The sequence below is a fragment of the Chiloscyllium plagiosum genome, unplaced genomic scaffold (assembly GCF_037043375.1).
Source record: "Chiloscyllium plagiosum isolate Xiang-an unplaced genomic scaffold, Cpla_swu_hap1 HiC_scaffold_20, whole genome shotgun sequence".
NCBI classification, from domain to species: Eukaryota; Metazoa; Chordata; class Chondrichthyes; order Orectolobiformes; family Hemiscylliidae; genus Chiloscyllium; species Chiloscyllium plagiosum.
This window is the reverse complement of record NW_028270158.1, coordinates 43,881,217-43,901,279: the sequence shown is the minus strand read 5'-3', so window position 1 is coordinate 43,901,279 and position 20,063 is coordinate 43,881,217. Positions and strand designations below refer to the sequence as shown.

The following is a 20,063-nucleotide window of genomic DNA, read 5'->3' as shown; positions in this document are numbered from 1 at the left end:
GGAGACGGTGTGGGGGTCAGGGAGCAGGAGAGGGTGTTGGGGTCAGGGAGCAGGAGGGGGTGTTGGGGTCAGGGAGCAGGAGGGGGCGTTGGGGTCAGGGAGCAGGAGGGGGCATGGGGGTTAGGGAGCAGGTGATGGCACAGCAGGCACTTTGTGGACAAGGAATCAGTGAGACAGGGAACAGGAAAAGGGGCAGGGGTTTCTGATGAGAGTAACAAGGGTGTGAGGACATGGGGGCTCTGGAAACAATGGGGATAATTTCACTCTAACCCGATGGCTGAATGAGTGCAATTTAAGCCTTTTCGGCTTTTGTAGACTGTGAGATTCTCTTTACCTAACATGCCCGTGAGATAATCCTCCTGCCCTGGTGGGCCCTACATGTACCAAAATTCACCAACAGGTTTTCTCCTCACCCACAGGTTTGAATCATTACACAGCGGGCGGCTTGTCCATTCACATACCTGGAGGGAGGGCAGCTTTCGCACTGTGTGGACACCAGGTCAGGGCTCTGACAGCTGAGCTGCTTTCTTCACCGCTTCCCCCTGTGGCTTGCTAATGGAATCACAGAAATCATAGGTTAACTCTCATCTTTCTTTCCTCAGTGGTTCATATTTTAATTGTTGAGATTTGTGCAGACACCAAGCAGATGGATGGAACTGTTTCACCAACTCTGAGGGGTTACTGGTCCAGTCAGAGGAACAGAGAGATGACCTCTTTGAGAATTACCTACATTATGCTGCAGGGATTTGAAGTATGTTCCAGCATTCCTCTCCCACATACTGAGTGACCCAGCAACCCCAACAAACCAGCTCACTCTGTCATATCACCTGGTATCACCTGGTTCCTTTGTTTGGTTCAAAAGAAATATAAAATGTATCTGAATTCTGCATAACCTGTTTTGAATAAAATTTGTACACAAGTTAGACACAAAATAAAACTCTCTCCACTCTGTACTGTCAAATATACTCAGGACAGGAATGACATGGGTTAGATACAGAATGAAGTGCTCTCTACTCTAATCCATCAAACATGCAAGGTAGGTACAGCACAGGGTTACGTACTGAGTAAAGTTCCTCTACTCCACATCATCAAACATATAGGACAGATACAGGGTCAGGTGCAATGTAAAGCTCCTTCTATAGTATACATCAAAGACACACAGGGCAGATACAGGGTCAGATAGTGTAAAGCTATCTCTACTCTGCATCAAAGACATTGAGGACAGATACAGGATCAGATACAGTGTAAAGCTCCTTCTATATTCTACCATCAAAGACACACGGGACAGATACTTCTTTCCCTGTCAGGTGATGTTATGGTTTCTGAGGTGATCCAGTGGTTAGCCCAGTTATGCTGGATGGAGTGATGTGAATGAGCACACAGCCCTTCTTACACTTCCTTTCTGAAATTCTGAGTCAGGTGTTATTTACGGAATGTCCTTACCTTTCGGGCCAGGCTCAGTGCCTTGGGTTTTGGAGTGAGCAGCTTTTGAGGGCAGTGATTCTCCCTTTTCACCAACATTTTTAAACCGTCCCCAGCATCTGACAGTGTTCCAGACTGCTTCATGGAGCGTTTCCTTAAAGATTCGACCAGCACGGCACACTGTACAAGGAGGCAAGTCACCCTTCAAACTCATTATACCAATGTCACCTGACAGTATGGGGATAACAACAACTCGCGTTTACATAGTGCCTTTAACATGATAAAATGCCCCAAGGTGCTTCATTGGAGGGCAATCAAACAACATCTTGGTACTGAGCTACGCAAGGAGATATTAACATCAGAAGGAAGCAGAGTCTTAAACAAAGTGATAGATGGAGAAGTTTAGGGAGTTTGGGGTCAAGGCAACTGAAAGTATAGCCACCCATGAGCACCAATCATAGGGTAAAGCAAAGAAGGAACATGGAAGAGACCAGGGCTGGAGGACTGCCGAGAGTTTGAAGGATTGTAGGCATGGAGGAGAATACACAGATATAAATGTTTGTATGGCCATGATGGCATCATTTTAATCAAATCTACTAATTTAAACAGAAAATCATATAATCCAATATAGGGAGATGTTTCTCTCCCATGTGAATATTAACTGAGCAGGTATCAGGAATTTTAATCTAATATCAATGATTTAAATGGTTCACATTATTAAACACACCTTCTGTGAGTAGTTGGCAGCTTTCTCAATTTCAGCCAGTATAAGGTGAATGTCATCACTCTCTATAATACCTTAAACAAAATCCAGAAAATCAGACAATTTACACATTAATAGGAAAACATTCAGCCATTTAATGCAGTTGTCTCCCATCCTCTCCTGAAGGCACCAATTCTCGCTGGGTTATATTCTTGGGCCTTGGAGATAGTGAGGATTGCAGATGCTGCAAAGTCAAGAGTCAATGAAGTGTGCAGCTGGACTCTGTATTCTTGGGGCTCAATGTAGAGAGCAGGCTTTGAGTACTAGTATGAACACTGACCACCAGCCATCTATTTAATTCCACTGGGAATCATCACAGCTAAGTCTGAGCCCATTCTCATCTAATGTCAATAATCCATATCCTTACCTAGCAGCATTATCAAAACCAGAAACCCTGCCCTATTTCCCACCTACCTCACTCTTTCTCATAAAGAGGCCGTTAACCAATGGGCCCCTGCAACCACAGCTCCAACTGAGGATTAAATGGCTCAAGGTAGATTGGGATTCAAAACTAAGATCTGCTGGTGCCCCACAGCAAAGGTTCCACCCAATTTTCCATCAACACCAGTAGTACACCCACAATGAATGAGCTTACACATTAAACTGCATCTTCCACCTGTCTGTGCATCTCACTAATTACCATCAGGGGGAGCAGTCTCAGCATGCTTGAAGTAGGCCACTGAGACAATGATGAATCTAGGGCTAGATCACCAGTCTAGTAGGAACTAGTCTTTCAGTGACTGCGCAAAAGTCTGTGCACTCGATTACACTACATTTGTGGTTTCTGCAGTGGAACAACACAGTCTGTACTTTCCTATGACAAAACAGAAATTGCTAGAGAAACTAGCAGGTCTGGCAGCATCTGTGAGAAGAAAGCAGAGTTAACCTTTTGGATCCAGTGGCTTTTCTGTCGCTAGACCCAAACTCCACTTTCTCTCTCCACAGATGCTGCCAGACCTGCTGAGTTTCTCCTGCACTTTCTGTTTTTGGTTCCGATTTCCAGCATCTGCAGCTCTTTTGTTGTATATCCTGTATTGTTTTGTCACTGTGAGTGATAACAGGGTCATAGAGTAGAATAGTAATTGATGTCACGTGGAGTACATTTTTGGATTAATAATCCACAGAATGAGTTTGAATCCTGCTGTTACACTTTGGGAATTTGAATTTAATTAGGAATACAAACCTAGGATTGGTGAAAGTAACCATAAATCCATCAGATTGCCAGAAAAATACAACTATTTCACTTTGGTTTTAGGGATGGAAATCTGCCATTAACCATAAATTCCTAACTGCCCTTTGAAGTGGCAGAATGCGGTTAAAAATGGGGCAATAGATCCGGGCTTTGTCAGTGATGCCCAGAGCCCAGGAATGAATGAGGAAATGGTCTGGTGTTGAATGGCCCTAGTTTAAAGCTCTGTCTCACTTGAGAAGTTGGGCTGAGTTATAGACAGCGGACTATGAGCTCCATACTGGCTGAAAATAGAGTTTCTCACTGACCTGTTTCCTGAAACCAGTGGAACCTCCCCCGACCTGAACGAGCCAGCTCCTGCAGTGCACACGCTGTCTCTCCTGGAGAGGCATAACGTGCAGGGACTGTCCCACTCAGTCCATCGTCACTGATACTGAAAAGGCAGACGTGAAGGTGCAGGTCACGACCTCCACAGATTTCAGCAACGTAAGAACAGATCCTGTCCTGAGGCATAACATGGGGAAACGCCAGCTTTAGAATGAGGCACTCACACCCAAGCAGCAAGAAACACACTGCCTAGAGGTAACAGCACAGTCACAGCACTGACTGCGGTGACATGTAACATACATTCACTCCATAGACTAATAGGCTACTTTACAACGGTAACCAAACCTCAAAACATCCATACCTTCAAAGTGAAGCACTTTGAGAAGTCTTGGGAGCTAACCATAAAATTGCAACACAAAAGTAAACTTGAAGTAAAAAAAGATTCAGACATCTGAATATTAGCTAGACAAGCAGGAAGCTGGAAGAACACACCAAGCTAGGTAGCATCAGGAGGTGGAGAAACCAGCGATTCAGGTATAACCCTTCTTCAGGCCTGGGGATGGGTGTAAAGGGGTCTGCAGATGAGGGGGGTGGCGGGAACAGGGTGGTGAAGTGGGGAATAGGTGAAGACAGGTAGACAGTACAACCTGGTTGGTTGATAGGAGGAATGAATCCGCTAGGTGGCTGTAAGGAAGGGTCGATAAGAGGAATGGAAGGGAGGGGGAGGGGCTGGGAAAAAAGTCAGGGAATGGGAATAGAGGTTATTTGAAATTGGGGAACTCAATGTTGGGTCCTCCGGGCTGTAGGCTGTTTCGGCGGAAGATGGGGTGCTGTTCCTCCAATTTGCGGTTTGGTTCGCTGTGGCAATGGAGAAGGCCAAGGAAGGTCATGTCTGTATGTTAGCAGTACAGAAGATTATACATTCCACATCATTAAATTCAGTTCCAACCTATAAGAACCAGCACAACACTGATTTGTGAGCAATCATGGCGGGTAAGCTAATTTTAAAAAAGTCACAGGTCAAAATATCAAAAGATAAGCAAAACGTACCCATTTCATGTTGGTTCCAGTGTTATTCAGTAGAAATCACTGACTAGTTCCAGGTATTGCTGTGACAACACCATTTTAATCACAGGTATTAATTTCTGTTGAAAACCCCCCTCAGACAGACAGACAGATGCGCGTGTACACACACACACACACTCACACACTCCTCACAAGTGAATGTTTATTTAGCAAAAATCTAAAACACTTTAGCCCTCTGCCTTTTGCCTCGCTATTTTATCAACAAGCACAGACAGGTTAATTCACATGGGTACAGCGTGTGAACTTTATGATTGAGATTAAATTGGTGGTGTTGGTTGTTCAAGCATTACCAACTAATCAGAAATGCAAACTACCACAAACTGGATTCCCAATGAGCTCATGTATGTGGATCTCTGCTCTAACAGGGTCCATATAACACAGGGATCCCTACAGGCAGTTCCATGCTACTGAAAATGTGTTGCTGGAAAAGCGCAGCAGGTCAGGCAGCATCCAGGGAACAAGAGAATCGACGTTTCGGGCGTAAGCCCTTCTTCAGGAATGAGGAAAGTTTGTCCAGCAGGCTAAGATAAAAGGTAGGGAGGAGGGACTTGGGGGAGGGGCGTCGGAAATGTGATAGGTGGAAAGAGGTCAAGGTGAGGGTGATAGGTCAGACTCGGGTGGGGGCGGAGAGGTCGGGAAGAAGATTGCAGGTTAGGAAGGCGGTGCTGAATTCGATGGATTAGACTGAGACAAGGTGGGGGGAGGGGAATGAGGAAACTGGTGAAATCTGAGTTCATCCCTTGTGGTTGGAGGGTTCCTAGGCGGAAGATGAGGCGCTCTTCCTCCAACCGTCGTTTTGTTGTGGTCTGGCGATGTTGTGGTCTGACATCGCCAGACCACAACAAAACGACGGTTGGAGGAAGAGCGCCTCATCTTCCGCCTAGGAACCCTCCAACCACAAGGGATGAACTCGGATTTCACCAGTTTCCTCATTCCCCTCCCCCCACCTTGTCTCAGTCTAATCCATCGAATTCAGCACCGCCTTCCTAACCTGCAATCTTCTTCCCGACCTCTCCGCCCCCACCCCAGTCTGACCTATCACTCTCACCTTGACCTCTTTCCACCTATCACATTTCCGACGCCCCTCCCCCAAGTCCCTCCTCCCTACCTTTTATCTTAGCCTGCTGGACAAACTTTCCTCATTCCTGAAGAAGGGCTAATGCCCAAAGCGTCGATTTTCCTGTTCCCTGGATGCTGCCTGACCTGCTGCGCTTTTCCAGCAACACATTTTCAGCTCTGATCTCCAGCATCTGCAGACCTCACTTTCTCCTCAAAGAGTTCCATGCTACTGCCGACTATGCTGGATTGGAGTGTCAGGAGGTTCACCTGCCTGTAGAATGACAAGACAACAGTTGGATATTGTCTATTTGTATTGGACACTTGGTGGAAACCTAGAAATCAGGACCTTGAATGGTTGTGGAGACTGGCAGCCAATTGGAACTTTGAGGGCTGAGATCGGGAGATTTTTGTTGGACAAGGGTAACAAGGGATATAAGGCAGAGACAGGAAAGTGGAGGCGAGAACCATCAGCTTTGATCCAACTGAATAACAGGAGGGGCTGAATGGCATCCTCCTGTTCCAATGTTCTATCAAAGTTGGATTTGAAGGAATTCCCAGTGTATTGTTCCATGCACATTCCCATTCAAAGTCATTAATTTAATCACAACAAGCAAATGAAGGATTTTTTAAAAAGGGGCCTTTCTCAAACACCAGATGCCATAAAGTATTTTACAGTCAACAAGGTGGTTTTTGAAGCATGGCAGGCAATTTATACACAGCGAACTCCCAAAAAACAGAAATGAGAAAATGACCAGATAATTTGAGGGGAAGTTTAAAATTGGGGAATGTATCACAAGGAGAAAGTCTTCCTGAAAGGATTACATTTCATAGCTGCTTCTACTGAGTTCAGTTGTCGGTGTTTGAAATGGGGGTCAACCAGAATAGAGGTAAAAACAATGACTGCAGATGCTGGAAACCAGATTCTGGATCAGTGGTGCTGGAAGAGCACAGCAATTCAGGCAGCATCCGAGGACAAGCAAAATCGACGTTTCGGGCAAAAGCCCTTCATCAGGAATAAAGGCAGAGAGCCTGAAGCGTGGAGAGATAAGATAGAGGAGGGTGGGGGTGGGGAGAGAGTGGCATAGAGTACAATAGGTCAGTGGGGAAGGAGATGAAGGTGATAGGTCAGGGAGGAGAGGGTGGAGTGGATAGGTGGAAAAGGAGCTAGGCAGGTCGGATAAGTCCGGACAGGTCAGGGGGACAGTGCGGAGCTGCAAGTTTGAAACTAGGATGAGGTGGGGGAAGGGGAAATGAGGAAACTGTTGAAGTCCACATTGATGCCCTGGGGTTGAAGTGTTCCGAGGCGGAAGATGAGGCGTTCTTCCTCCAGGCGTCTGGTGGTGAGGGAGCGGCGGTGGAGGAGGCCCAGCACCTCCATATCCTCGGCAGAGTGGGAGGGGGAGTTGAAATGTTGAGCCACTGGGCGATTTGGTTGATTGGTGCGGGTGTCTCGGAGATGTTCCCTAAAGCGCTCTGCTAGGAGGCGCCCAGTCTCCCCAATGTAGAGGAGACCGCATCGGGAGCAACGGATACAATAGATGATATTAGTGGATGTGCAGGTAAAACTTTGATGGATGTGGAAAGCTCCTTTGGGGCCTTGGATAGAGGTGAGGGAGGAGGTGTGGGCGCAGGTTTTACAGTTCCTGCGGTGGCAGGGGAAAGTGCCAGGATGGGAGGGTGGGTCGTAGGGGGGCGTGGACCTGACCAGGTAGTCACGGAGGGAACGGTCTTTGCGGAAGGCGGAGAGGGGTGGGGAGGGAAATATATCCCTGGTGGTGGGGTCTGTTTGGAGGTGGCGGAAATGTCGGCGGATGATTTGGTTTATGCGAAGGTTGGTAGGATGGAAGGTGAGCACCAGGGGCGTTCTGTCCTTGTTGCGGTTGGAGGGGTTGGGTCTGAGGGCGGAGGTGCGGGATGTGGATGAGATGCGTTGGAGGGCATCTTTAACCACGTGGGAAGGGAAATTGCGGTCTCTAAAGGAGGCCATCTGGTGTGTTCTATGGTGGAACCGCTCCTCCTGGGAGCAGATACGGCGGAGGCGGAGGAATTGGGAATACGGGATGGCATTTTTGCAAGAGGTAGGGTGGGAAGAGGTGTAATCCAGGTAGCTGTGGGAGTCTGTGGGTTTGTAGAAGATGTCAGTGTCAAGTCGGTCGTCACTGATGGAGATGGAGAGGTCCAGGAAGGGGAGGGAGGTGTCAGAGATGGCCCAGGTAAATTTAAGGTCAGGGTGGAATGTGTTGGTGAAGTTGATGAATTGCTCAACCTCCTCGCGGGAGCACGAGGTGGCGCCAATGCAGTCATCAATGTAGCGGAGGAAGAGGTGGGGAGTGGTGTCGGTGTAATTACGGAAGATCAACTGCTCTACGTAGCCAACAAAGAGACAGGCATAGCTGGGGCCCATACGTGTGCCCATGGCTACCCCTTTGGTCTGGAGGAAGTGGGAGGATTCAAAGGAGAAATTGTTAAGGGTGAGGACCAGTTCAGCCAACCGAATGAGAGTGTCGGTGGAGGGGTACTGTTGGGAACGTCTGGAGAGGAAAAAACGGAGGGCTTGGAGGCCCTGGTCATGGCGGATGGAGGTGTAGAGGGATTGGATATCCATGGTGAAGATGAGGCGTTGGGGGCCGGGGAAACGGAAGTCTTGGAGGAGGTGGAGGGCGTGGGTGGTATCTCAAACGTATGTGGGGAGTTCCTGGACTAGGGGGGATAGGACAGTGTCGAGGTAGTTAGAGATGAGTTCAGTGGGGCAGGAGCATGCTGAGACAATGGGTCGGCCAGGGTGGTCAGGCTTGTGGATCTTGGGAAGGAGGTAGAACCGGGCAGTGCGGGGTTCCAGATCTCCTGAGGTGATGAGGTTCTGTATGGTCTGGGAGATGATGGTTTGGTGATGGGGGGTGGGGTCATGGTCAAGGGGGCGGTAGGAAGAGGTGTCCTCGAGTTGGCGTTTGGCTTCAGCGATGTAGAGGTCAGTGCGCCAGACTACCACTGCGCCCCCTTTGTCCGCTGGCTTGATGGTGAGGTCAGGATTGGAGCAGAGGGATTGGAGGGCTGCGCGTTGTGAGGGTGAGAGGTTGGAGTGGGGTCGACAGGTTGAGGCGGTTAATGTCCCGGCGGCAGTTGGAAATGAAGAGGTCGAGGGCAGGTAATAGGCCAGCGCGGGGTGGCCAGGTGGATGCAGTGTGTTGGAGGTGGGCGAAGGGGTCCTCGGAAGGTGGGCGGGGGTCCTGATTGTGAAAGTAAGCTCGGAGGCGGAGGCGACGGAAGAATTGTTCGATGTCACGGCGTGTATTAAATTCATTGATGCATGGACGGAGGGGGACGAAGGTGAGTCCTTTGCTGAGGACTGATCGTTCGTCCTCAGTGAGGGGGAGGTCTGGGGGGATGGTGAAAACTCGGCAGGGCTGGGAGCTGGGAGCTGGTGTGGGTGTAGAGCTGGGAGTGGGGTCGGAGCCAGTACCTGGAGTGGGTGTGATGGTGGGGGGAATGGGGGTAGAGTCATGAGCAGGGGTAGTGTTCCCCTCGGGGTTCTGGGGGGTGGGGATAGTGACAGTGGGGTCTGTGGGGGGCCTGTCAGCAGAATGCAGGTGAGTGGCGCTGGTGGGGTCGGAAGTGGTGGCAGACACGGCAGTAGGGGTGGTGGAAGTCACTGAGCGTGTGGCATCAGCGATGATGTGAGGGCCGGAAGTGGCTGTGGGAGTGGCCATGATGGGGGCGGAAGTGACATCATCAATCAGCGTGGGGGTGGTAGCTGCATCAGCCGCATGGCTAATGGCGTTTCCGAGGCCAGGGGAATCTTCTGGAATGTTCAAGGAGCGCTGGTTATGGAGGTGGGTAGATAAAAGTTTGTTGTACTTACAGTTTTTGATGTTTGAGATGGAATTGAAATACTGTTTGTTGAGAGTATGAATTCTCCTGAGGATGTAGTACAGAGTGGGTCCTTTGCAATTCTGAGAGAGTGTGGCCCTCAGCTGAGGCAGGGCAGACTGTAGAGAGGTTAGGTGCCGGTGCATTGCTGCAAGCGTGGAGCGGAGGATCTTGAAGGAGAACCGTTGCTGGTGTTTTTGAATCTGTAATCTGGCCTCCTCCACCGCCGCTCCCTCACCACCAGACGCCTGGAGGAAGAACGCCTCATCTTCCGCCTCGGAACACTTCAACCCCAGGGCATCAATGTGGACTTCAACAGTTTCCTCATTTCCCCTTCCCCCACCTCATCCTAGTTTCAAACTTGCAGCTCCGCACTGTCCCCTTGACCTGTCCGGACTTGTCCGACCTGCCTAGCTCCTTTTCCACCTATCCACTCCACCCTCTCCTCCCTGACCTATCACCTTCATCTCCTTCCCCACTGACCTATTGTACTCTATGCCACTCTCTCCCCACCCCCACCCTCCTCTATCTTATCTCTCCACGCTTCAGGCTCTCTGCCTTTATTCCTGATGAAGGGCTTTTGCCCGAAACGTCGATTTTGCCTGTCCTCGGATGCTGCCTGAATTGCTGTGCTCTTCCAGCACCACTGATCCAGAGTCAACCAGAATAGGTCCAACTTAAACTGGGAGGAGCTGCTGATCATTGGACTTTATATTTAAGAGCTGAGTTTAGCAGATGCTCTAGCTCAGTGGTAACACTTTTCTCTGTGATTCAGCAGAGTAGGGGTTCAAAACTAGTTTCTTTGATCCTAGGGTCTCCTGTGGCATTGTGGTTATGTCCCTACCTCTGGCCGCAAAAGACCCAAGTACAAGCCTAGGCTGTTTTGGAGTTGTGTTACAGCACACTGATTAAGAATATCTCAAGAGCAATTTACAATGTAGCTTGGATCTGGGCTTGGCAGGCAATGGGCTGTGGAGGGGACCATACCTGCCAACTTTCTGCCCCTCTTCTAAGATTACGTTCATGCCTGGGAGGCCTTAGAGAGGGAGCAAATTGCTCTTGATGTCTCTAGAGAGAGGGAGGCAACATAGGGATACAGTGCTTTATTTTACCTTGTAACTCTTTTTTGATTTAGTCCCTTCCCTCTCTCCCTACCCATCTGAAGTTTCACATTGCCCATAATGGGCTTTGCTTGTAAACCTCTGGTTAGCTGCATGGGTAATCACTGGTGGTAGTTATGATTTGGAGATGCCGGTGTTGGACTGGGGTGTAAAAAGTTAAAAATCACACAACACCAGGTTATAATCCAACAGGTTTAATTGGAAGCACACTAGCTTTCGGAGCGACGCTCCTTCATCAGGTGGTTGTGGACTTGATGAAAGAGCGTCGCTCCGAAAGCTAGTGCTTCCCATTAAACCTGTTGGACTCTAACCTGGTGTTGTGTGATTTTTAACTTTGCACAGTGGTGGTAGTTAATTGTTAAGAACAAAAAAAAGTCACAGTGATTTGGTGGTGGGAAAGTTGTGCATGATATCATATAAAAAAAAGCTGAATTCATGAATTTGTCAATAATTGTTTTGTTTATTTGGTGGTGGGTTTCTAAAGCTAAAGTTTTTTTAAAATTTGACGGTGGTCTCTTTGTATAAAAAAACATTGTGTTCTTGAGGGAGCTCTGGGGCGTGGTACCTGTGCTTGGGTAGAATTCCACACTAGCACTGGGTTCCAGATCCTCCCGGAAGAGCCTCTGCCCCTAGCCTGAGCTTCCTCATGGAAATCCCCAGAGTCCTGCCAAGTGGAAAGGAGAGGTTTCTTGTCTGGTCTGAGACTGCACACTTTTTGCAACTTTACGTTCATCCTGCTCTCATGGTTACACCCATGCCAGTATGGAGAGGGAGTGTGCAGTGTCTACAGTTGGCCCTGTGTGTTCACAGTGACATGGGCAGCATGGAGGGTGGGGTGCATTATCTCCCCCAGAAACACCATTTTGATTCCGCCCCCATCTCTGATTCGCCCCATTTTGATTTTTTTGTGATTGCTGCATAATTTCTGTTGGGAAATGTTTGTAATTTCTGAACTGGGTTTTTAATTTTAAATCACAAAGTGTGGTTCTTGTTGTTGGGTGATTTGTTAACTTGCTAATTGAGTTTATTTTCAAAACTAAAAGAGTTGAGTTTTTCTCCCATGGGGAGTATGCTTTTGGACAGAGAAAGGATCCAGAGGGAAAAGATGGAAACTGGTGTTTGTGGTAAATTATAGATTTACGGTGTAGCCCTTGTAAATCTCTGGAAGAGTTTTGCTGCTTTGTTTAAAACATGGACATTAGTGTAAAACACTGTTGTTTCAAATTCAGTGCTCCTTCCTACCATCTCCTGATCAGGTATTCCACTGGTAAGAAGGTACATGCCACAAGGATCCCCTTGTTCATGCAGATTATTTTCTGTTGCTGCTTTCAATGCACCCATGAAATTCCGACTGCCACTGCACTCCAGAGTCAGGACCCACCTAAACGTGGGGCATAGAGAGACAGAGACCATCACAATGAACAGAAGTCCACATCCATTGAACACCTACAAGGTTCTGATGAGTGCCAGTGAATGATAAAAGGAAGAGAGATTCAGTATAGAAAATATATCTGTAATTATCTCATTCCATTTGTGACAAACACACATTTCTGAGTGTCTTACTGTTAATTAAAGTGAGGTCACTATTATAATGCAGGAAATGCTAGTCAATAAGCACAGAATCACAGAATCCCTACAGTGTGGGAGTAGGCCATTTGGCCCATCGAGTCCACACTGACCCTCCAAACAGCATCTCACCTAGACCCAACCCTGGCATTTTCCATTGCTAATCCACCTAGTCTGCCCATCCCTGGAAACTATGGGCAATTTAGCATGGCCAATCCACCTAATTTACACATCTCTGGGAGGAAATTACAGCACCTAAAGGAAACCCAGGCAGACACGGGGAGAACACACAAACTCCACACAGAGACCCAAGGGTGGATGGTTGTAATACATAGCAAGTAATAACCGGATTCTGTTTCTTTCGTAATGTTAGTCAGGACGCCAGGGAGAAACTGTTTGCTGTTTTGTGAACAAGTTCCAATGTACCTATACATCAACCTGAGAGAGCTGATGGGATTTTGAGGTAAAATCTTCCATCTGAAAGATGGCACCTCAACACTGTTGCATTCTCTCGTATTCAGGCTGATTTTTCTGCTCAAGCGCTGGAATGGCATTTAAAGCCAGAACCGTGCATCTCACAACCAGAGGGAGAGTGAGCCAACAGTGAGACCAACTGAACAAAGGCTAATACGAGGGAGCTGCACCAAAGTCAGACAGTAGGAGGACTTTGCGGGTTTCACACAAGAACATTGAGGAGAGCTTCAGGAAGGCAATTCTGGGAGGTGAAGCCAAGGCACTTGAAGGCATGGCCAGTAGGAGAGCCCAAAACACCAGAAATGGACCTGAAAGAATCAGTCAGGAAAATTAAATTGCAGGAACTCACCTCCACGCTGCCTGCAGATTATCTGGTGTAACTGGCACCATTTGGGGCTGATATTGCTGAACCTCAGAACCAAACCTACAAACAGGGGAATATAGTGAATGATTCATCATTAAACTCCCAAACAACCAGGAAAAATGAGCCGCAACCCAATACCACACTAAACCAACCCTCAGCCAGTCACACCACAGCTAAACAACAGCATTAGGATATCAAATAGGGAAGAGAGCAGAGAGAGAGAGAGAGAGAGAGAGAGATGGTGGGGGAGGGAGAAGTGTGAGAAGAGAAGGATGGGGAGAAGAGAGGAAGACGGGGAGAAGGGGGGAGAAGAGGGGGAAGGGGAGAAGAGAGGGAGAGGAGGGAGAAGCAAGCAAGAAGGAAGAGGAGACACAGAGAAGGAAGAAATGGAAGAAGGAAGGGGGAGGAAAGGGAGGGGGAGGAGAGGAGGACAGGAGGGGAGTGGGACAGAGGGAGTGGGTGAGGACATAGAGAGTGCAGGATGGAGAGAGAGAGAGAGAGACAGATTTGAATTTGCCTGGCACTTTCCATGACCCCAGGATGTGCCAAAGTGTTGGGAAAATATAATCAGCTCCCACAGCACAGGGAGCTGATCACAGAGCTCAGCCTTTCCATAAGTGTCTTCCCCAGAACTCACACAAACAGGTTGAAGCTTTCCTTATTTGTCATCTGTTGTTCGAGCAGGAGGCGCAGGGAGTGCTGGATGTGGATAATGTGCAGTGAGTTACAGATTGAGATGTCCACCAATATTACCACCCTGAACAAAAACAAATCCAGTCAGGAACCACAGTAACTCAACCTCAGGCGATGTGTACAATGCTGGAGCAGAGTGGAATGACTGACCTCTTTTCACAAATATTACCCCATATCTTCCTGCTACCGGTGGAGAGCCAGTCAGCTCTCCGCTCAAAATGGCTCATCGCTCGACCCAGCTGCTTCTGAGTCAGAAGAAAACAGAGATTTTGTTAGAGAAAGGGTTTGTGTGTGTGTGGATGGGTGGGGTGGACTGTGTGTATGTATGAGAGAGAGAGAGAGAGTGAGAGTGAGTGTGTGAGAGAGAGTGAGTGTGTGTGTCAGAGAGAGAGAGGGGGAGAGTGCGTGTGAGAGTGAGAGTGTGAAAGAATGTGTGTGAGACAGAATGTGTATGTATGAGAGAGAGTGTGTGTGAGAGAGAGTGAGAGAGTGTGTGTGAGAGTGTGTGTGAGACAGAATGTGTGTGTGTGAGAGAGTGTGAGAGAGAGTGTGTGAGAGAGAGTGTGTGAGAGAGAGTGTGTGAGAGTGTGAGAGAGAGAGTGTGAGAGAGAGAGTGTGTGTCAGACAGAGTGTGTGTCAGAGAGAGTGTGTGTGAGAGTGAGAGTGTGAAAGAGTGTGTGTGAGACAGAATGTGTGTGAGAGAGAAAGTGTGTGTGAGAGAGAGATTGTGTGTGTGTGAGAGAGAGAGAGTGTGTGTGTCAGACAGAGAGTGTGTCAGACAGAGAGAGAGAGAGAGAGAGAGCGTGTGAGAGTGAGAGTGTGAGAGTGTGAAAGAGTGTGTGTGAGACAGAATGTGTGTGTGAGAGAGAGAGTGTGTGTGAGAGAGAGAGAGTGTGTGTGTATGTGAGCACATGAGAGAGGGGGTAGAACTATCAGTGAGAGAAGGCAGAGAGAAACAGAAAGTGGCAGGAAGAGGCATCCTGAGAGCACGATTGACAGAACATGGGAAATGCAGAGAACACGTGGATGAGGGTAAGGAGAAAAAAGGTGGCAGAGAAAGAGAGGGAGAGGGTGTGGGGGTGGGGGTGGGGTGGAGACAGATTGAGGAATGTATTGGTTGGGGATTGTTACCTGGTACTCGTACAACAGAGGGGGGTCTACATGGACATTCTTCACTGTCCCATCATGCCATTCCAGCTGCATCATTGCTCGCTGTGTGGAAAATACATTCATTAATCTCTCCATCAGTCAGAGGCCAGTACACTGGATAGCCACTGGATAGCCACAAGTCACATTTCACTTGATGTTACTTCAGCACAGGATCCAGCTCCAACCTTGCTGTGTGGACCATGAGTGTCAGCAGTAGTTTGTCCTCAGCCAAGTGGTTTGGTCCCCACACTCCATCTTGGAGAGATAGGCTGAGATTAGGACCAGCAGCTAAGTGGAGTTAGTAGCTAATTTCAGAAAGCAACATCCAGATCTCAATCAGAACACAAAGCCTGGTGACCTGGAGAAGGGGAAAGACATAAACTGTGGAGTGGAAGACATGGGGCAGGCCCCAGAATTCCAAATCATCCAGCAACACCAAGGTTAGTTTTTGAGAAAGCTGATGTGTTTGGAGGAAGAATCAATCGTGTTAGTCGAAAGGTTCCTCAGGGAGTGATTTCAAGTCAGAGTGATGAGGTCAGATTTAAACATAGTAAGCACAGGAAGGAGGAAGAGTTTGGAAGTCCTGAGAATTGCAGCAACAATCGAGGGAAATTCAGAGTTAAAATGAGTTCATGAACAAACACGAGAGAGGCTGATATTTACCCCATGTAATGTCGAGGACACGGTCTTGCGAAGAATTGGCACAAATTCCTCCAGAGGTGAGAATGCATTCGGTGCCAACACTTGGTACAGACTGAGCTTCTTAGCTGGAAAATGTAAAGACGACACCTCAGACCGGATCAAACTCACAAGGGCAGCACAGACCAGGGAAATTGGACAGCAGCACTGGCAGGGTGGGGATCGGGGAGCAGGCAGGGGGGAAGGGGGTAGGGGAATGTCAGGAAGCAGCCCCTGGGGCAGGAATTGGGGAGCAGCCCCTGGGGAAAATCAGGGAACAGGAATGAAAGTGTTTGTTGTCTTCATATCTTCACACTCTTCCCTAAAGGAGCAGTATGAAGGAACGAAAGGATTTACAGGCTCCTTCCATGGCCATAACCACCTTTAACTCAGTTAGTAACAGAGGACAGTCCTGTATAACAGGAGGGCCAACGTACAACCACAATCTATACAAGGAGCAGAACACCAACTGGATGTGAGTCCAGAATTCAGAAGTCCACCCAGGATCACCTGCGGATCTGACCCCTCCCTGTCCTGGGACAACTGGGAACAGAATTCAGATGTTGCACCTTCTGACCCGGTCAGGAGTGGCCTCACTGAACCCCTGGTATCTAGAGCTGGCACAGATTTGAGGAGTTAAATTTCCTGACCTGCCCTGTTAGGATTTGAACTAATGATGCCCAGCTTGTGGCTCCCTTTGCCATTACAAGGTGGGTCTCATGGAGAAGCAGCACCAGTGAAGGGACTGAATGGTCTATGGAATGGAATTATTCACCCAGCCACAGGGGCCTCACCGGGAAATACAAAAGCCATCGCCCCAGGAGCAAACCCCAGTCACGTTGAGAACCTGTATATTTACCTTTCAAGCCATGTTGCTTCAGCCAATCAGCAGAGGTCTTGGGCAGGAAACTGGAAGTCTCAAGGCAGAGAGGTCCATCGTGATTGGGCGGCTGGAGTAGGAATCGAGCAGGCGGTATCTTGGCAACCTCAGTTGTAATCTAGGCCCAGGAGGACAAAAGCATGAAACATCTCTAAAACATCATCCAAAACTAGTGACAGCTACAGGTCCCAGCCAAACCCTACCTGCTCCGCAGCCTCATTGAGAGAGTGTCCCAGCAGCCCCTGGCGTATTTCCTGAATCTTCTCCAATATATTGCTGGCTTGCTGCAGTTCCTTCATCAAGACCTCGAGATCACTGCTCCAGCAGCCCTTGGTCTGTGGGACAGGAAGACAGTCAACAATTTGCCCATCAACAGCAGCGACCCCACACTCACTCAATACAACTCACACAACTGAATGCAACAACACCAACTTGTAACACATACACAAAATGCTTTCTGAAGAACTCATATCAGACTTGAAACATTAATTCTGGTTCTCTTTCCACAGGAGCTGCCAGACCTGCTGAGTTTCCCCAGTATTTTCGGGGTTTGTTTCACATTTCCAGCATGTGCAATTTTGCTTTTAACACCACCTTTACCATAGTAAAACATGCCAGAGCACTGCCACAAGCATTACCAAATATAATCTGACCCTCAGGTACATAAAAATGCAATTTTGAAGGTCTAATACAGGAGAGAAGTATACAGTAGATGGCAGACCCTTAGAAGCATTAACGTACAGATGGATCTATGTATACAGGGCCAGTGGTTCCCTGAAAAGGCAACATAAGTGGATAAGGTGATCAAGAAGGCATATAGAACGCTTGCTTTCATTGGTCAGGGCATAGAGTATAAAAAAAATTGGCAAGTCATGTTGCATCCATATCGAACTTTAATTAGGTCTCATTTGGGATATCATGCACTGTTTTGGTCGCCGCATATGAGAAGGATGTGGAGGTTTTGGAGAGAGCACAGAAATTGTTTACCAGATATTGTCTGGTTTGGAGAGTATTAGGTATGAAGAGAAATTGGACAAGCCCAGTTTGTTTTCACTTGAACTTTTGAGGGACAACCTGGTAGAGGTTTATAAAACTATGAGAGGCAAGAATAAAATGGATAGTTACAGTCTTTTTGCCAGGATAGAAATATTAATTACTAGGGGGCATAGATTTCAGGTAAAAGGGGGGGGAAGTTTAAAGGCAATGAGAGAGGGTGGTAATTGCCTGGAATGTGCTGTCAGTGGAGGTGACAGAAGCAGATACAACTTTTAAGAGGCATCTTGAATAGGCCAGAAATAGCGGGTTATTGTCTGCATAGAGACAAAATGTTTTTAGTTTAGAAAGGAATCATGTGTCAGCACAGACTTGGAGGGCCAAAGAGCCTGTGCCTGTGCTGTACTAATTGAGACATTAGTGCAGATGAACAAAAGCTTGATAAAGAGGTTAAATTTTAAGGAGCAACTGAGAGGAGAGAGAGTTAGGGAGGTTTAATGGGGGAATTCCTGAACTGAACATCAAGGCAGCTGAAGGCATGGCCATCAATGTTGGAGCCATTATATTTGGGGATGCACAGAAGACTAAAGTTTGAGGAGTTCAGAGAATTGGACGGTTTTACAGCTGGTGGAGGTGAAGTTCAAAGTCTTGTCTCAGCAATAAGTCAGAGGTTGTTTGATCATCCTAAATCAGATCTTTGATTTGAAAACGCTCCTTGGCCCTCCTTATTTCTGGACTTTCTTCCAGCCCTTGTACCATCCCAACCACTAACTTTCTATTCCTTTGATTCTTGTGTCTTGTATATCGCTCCCGTTCCTTTGCTCCACCACTGACTGCTATGTGCTCGGCTGGCTAGACTTCAGGGGTTCCCGAATTCCTTCCCTTACTCTTCACCTTCTTTATGATCATCAATAAAACTCAAATCATTCACCAAGCTTTCAGTCACACCCACCCCATACCCTTCTTTCATTATCACTTTTTGTTTACACTGTGGGACATCTTTCAATGTTAAAGGTGCTAAATAATAACATATCATAGCTTAGTGGTTACTTTCAGGATGCAGGTGAAATATGCTCCAATATTTAAACCATAAAATCCTACACGTTAGCAAGAGGCCATTCAGCCCATCATGACTGAGATTCAAAGAACTATCCAATTAGCCTTTCACCTCTTATTTTTTAAACTCCAAAAGATACAAGCCCAACCTGCCCAAATGACAAGCCCCTCAACCCAGGAAACTATTGAGTAAACTTTCTCTGAACTCTCTTTAATGCAATGATTTCCTTTTTAAAAAAAGAGACCAAAACTGTACATAGCCCTCCAGATGTGGTCTCAGTAAAGCCCTGCACAACTGCATCAAAACATCCTCATTTTTACACTCCATTCCTCTTGCAATATACACCAACCTTCCATTTGCTTTCCTATTCACTTGCTGTACCTGTTACAGTAACTTCTTGTATTTCATGCAGCAGGACATCCAGATTCTTCTTTGTTCTGAATTCGGTAATTATATGCTGCTTTTCTATTCTCCTGCCAAAATGTACAAGTTCACACTTTCCCATATTGTACTCCATCTACCAAGTTTTTGCTCACTCATTTAACTTATCGATATCCCTATGTAGACACAATATGTGTCCTCTTCATGACTTACTTTCCTGTGGGTCTTTGGGTCATCTGTAAATTTAGCTACCATATGTTTGCTTCTCCAATCTCTCTACATTAGGAAAAGGGTCAATTGAGACAGTGAGAAAAACAAGAAGAGAATAAAGAGATGCAGCTCGGGTTGTGAAGAGTAATTACCTGACAGCTGGTAGAGTACAAATGGTAACGTCCTCCTGAGACTTTCACCAGGGACCTCAGTGTCATCTGGATTTATAAAATGTGCAACATGTCAGAGATAAATAACGTGAATCAGACACAGGGCTGAATCATATCAGAGAACATTGTTCTTTCATGGCAATAGATCCTAATCAACACTTCATGATTTCAATACCCATATGCTACATCAACATTCACAAAACCGAAAAGTTCAATTGATGTTTACTGAATTTGATTTTGGACTACACTTGAACTTTTAATGAATGAATCATTGAACTCTGTCTGGTCTCTCTGCTCACTCTTCATTGCCTTTCATTTAGTTATTTACACCAAGCACTTGCTATTCCTCCTAAAGTACATGGCATATTTTCAAGAATCTGACAGATTTGTTGTGCAAAATAGCCAAGCACAAACAAAAATTCAGCGGCAATCTGAGATCAACCTGTGAAATGTAGAGATTGGTTGAGACTTCCCAAATTTCATTCTGGGAATGTGACTGAAGATATTTGCAATACTTCGAGAGAGACACCAAGGCAATAATAACCAAAGTGATGTCATGCGATGGAAGCCTTGTAATGATTCACTGTATCATGGCACATAATTGAGTCTCCATA

At 47.1% G+C, this 20,063-nt stretch overlaps 1 protein-coding gene across 4 annotated transcripts in view; it reads right to left on the bottom strand.

Annotated features, from left to right (window-relative positions):
- The window catches only part of vwa3a (von Willebrand factor A domain containing 3A), a 46,129-nt gene that overhangs the window by 14,837 nt on the left and 11,229 nt on the right, over positions 1–20,063 (bottom strand). For all 4 annotated transcript variants that reach the window (XM_087997892.1, XM_087997894.1, XM_087997893.1 and 1 more), the window contains 13 exons: positions 19,432–19,497; positions 16,842–16,973; positions 16,618–16,756; positions 15,744–15,847; positions 15,063–15,143; positions 14,082–14,176; positions 13,876–13,995; positions 13,224–13,298; positions 12,077–12,215; positions 3,683–3,878; positions 2,150–2,220; positions 1,444–1,602; positions 462–552 (listed from right to left, as the gene is read on the bottom strand). In XM_087997892.1, the coding sequence (XP_087854018.1) occupies positions 462–552; positions 1,444–1,602; positions 2,150–2,220; positions 3,683–3,878; positions 12,077–12,215; positions 13,224–13,298; positions 13,876–13,995; positions 14,082–14,176; positions 15,063–15,143; positions 15,744–15,847; positions 16,618–16,756; positions 16,842–16,973; positions 19,432–19,497 (1,468 nt within the window). The remainder of the gene's footprint in view (positions 1–461; positions 553–1,443; positions 1,603–2,149; positions 2,221–3,682; positions 3,879–12,076; positions 12,216–13,223; positions 13,299–13,875; positions 13,996–14,081; positions 14,177–15,062; positions 15,144–15,743; positions 15,848–16,617; positions 16,757–16,841; positions 16,974–19,431; positions 19,498–20,063) is intronic.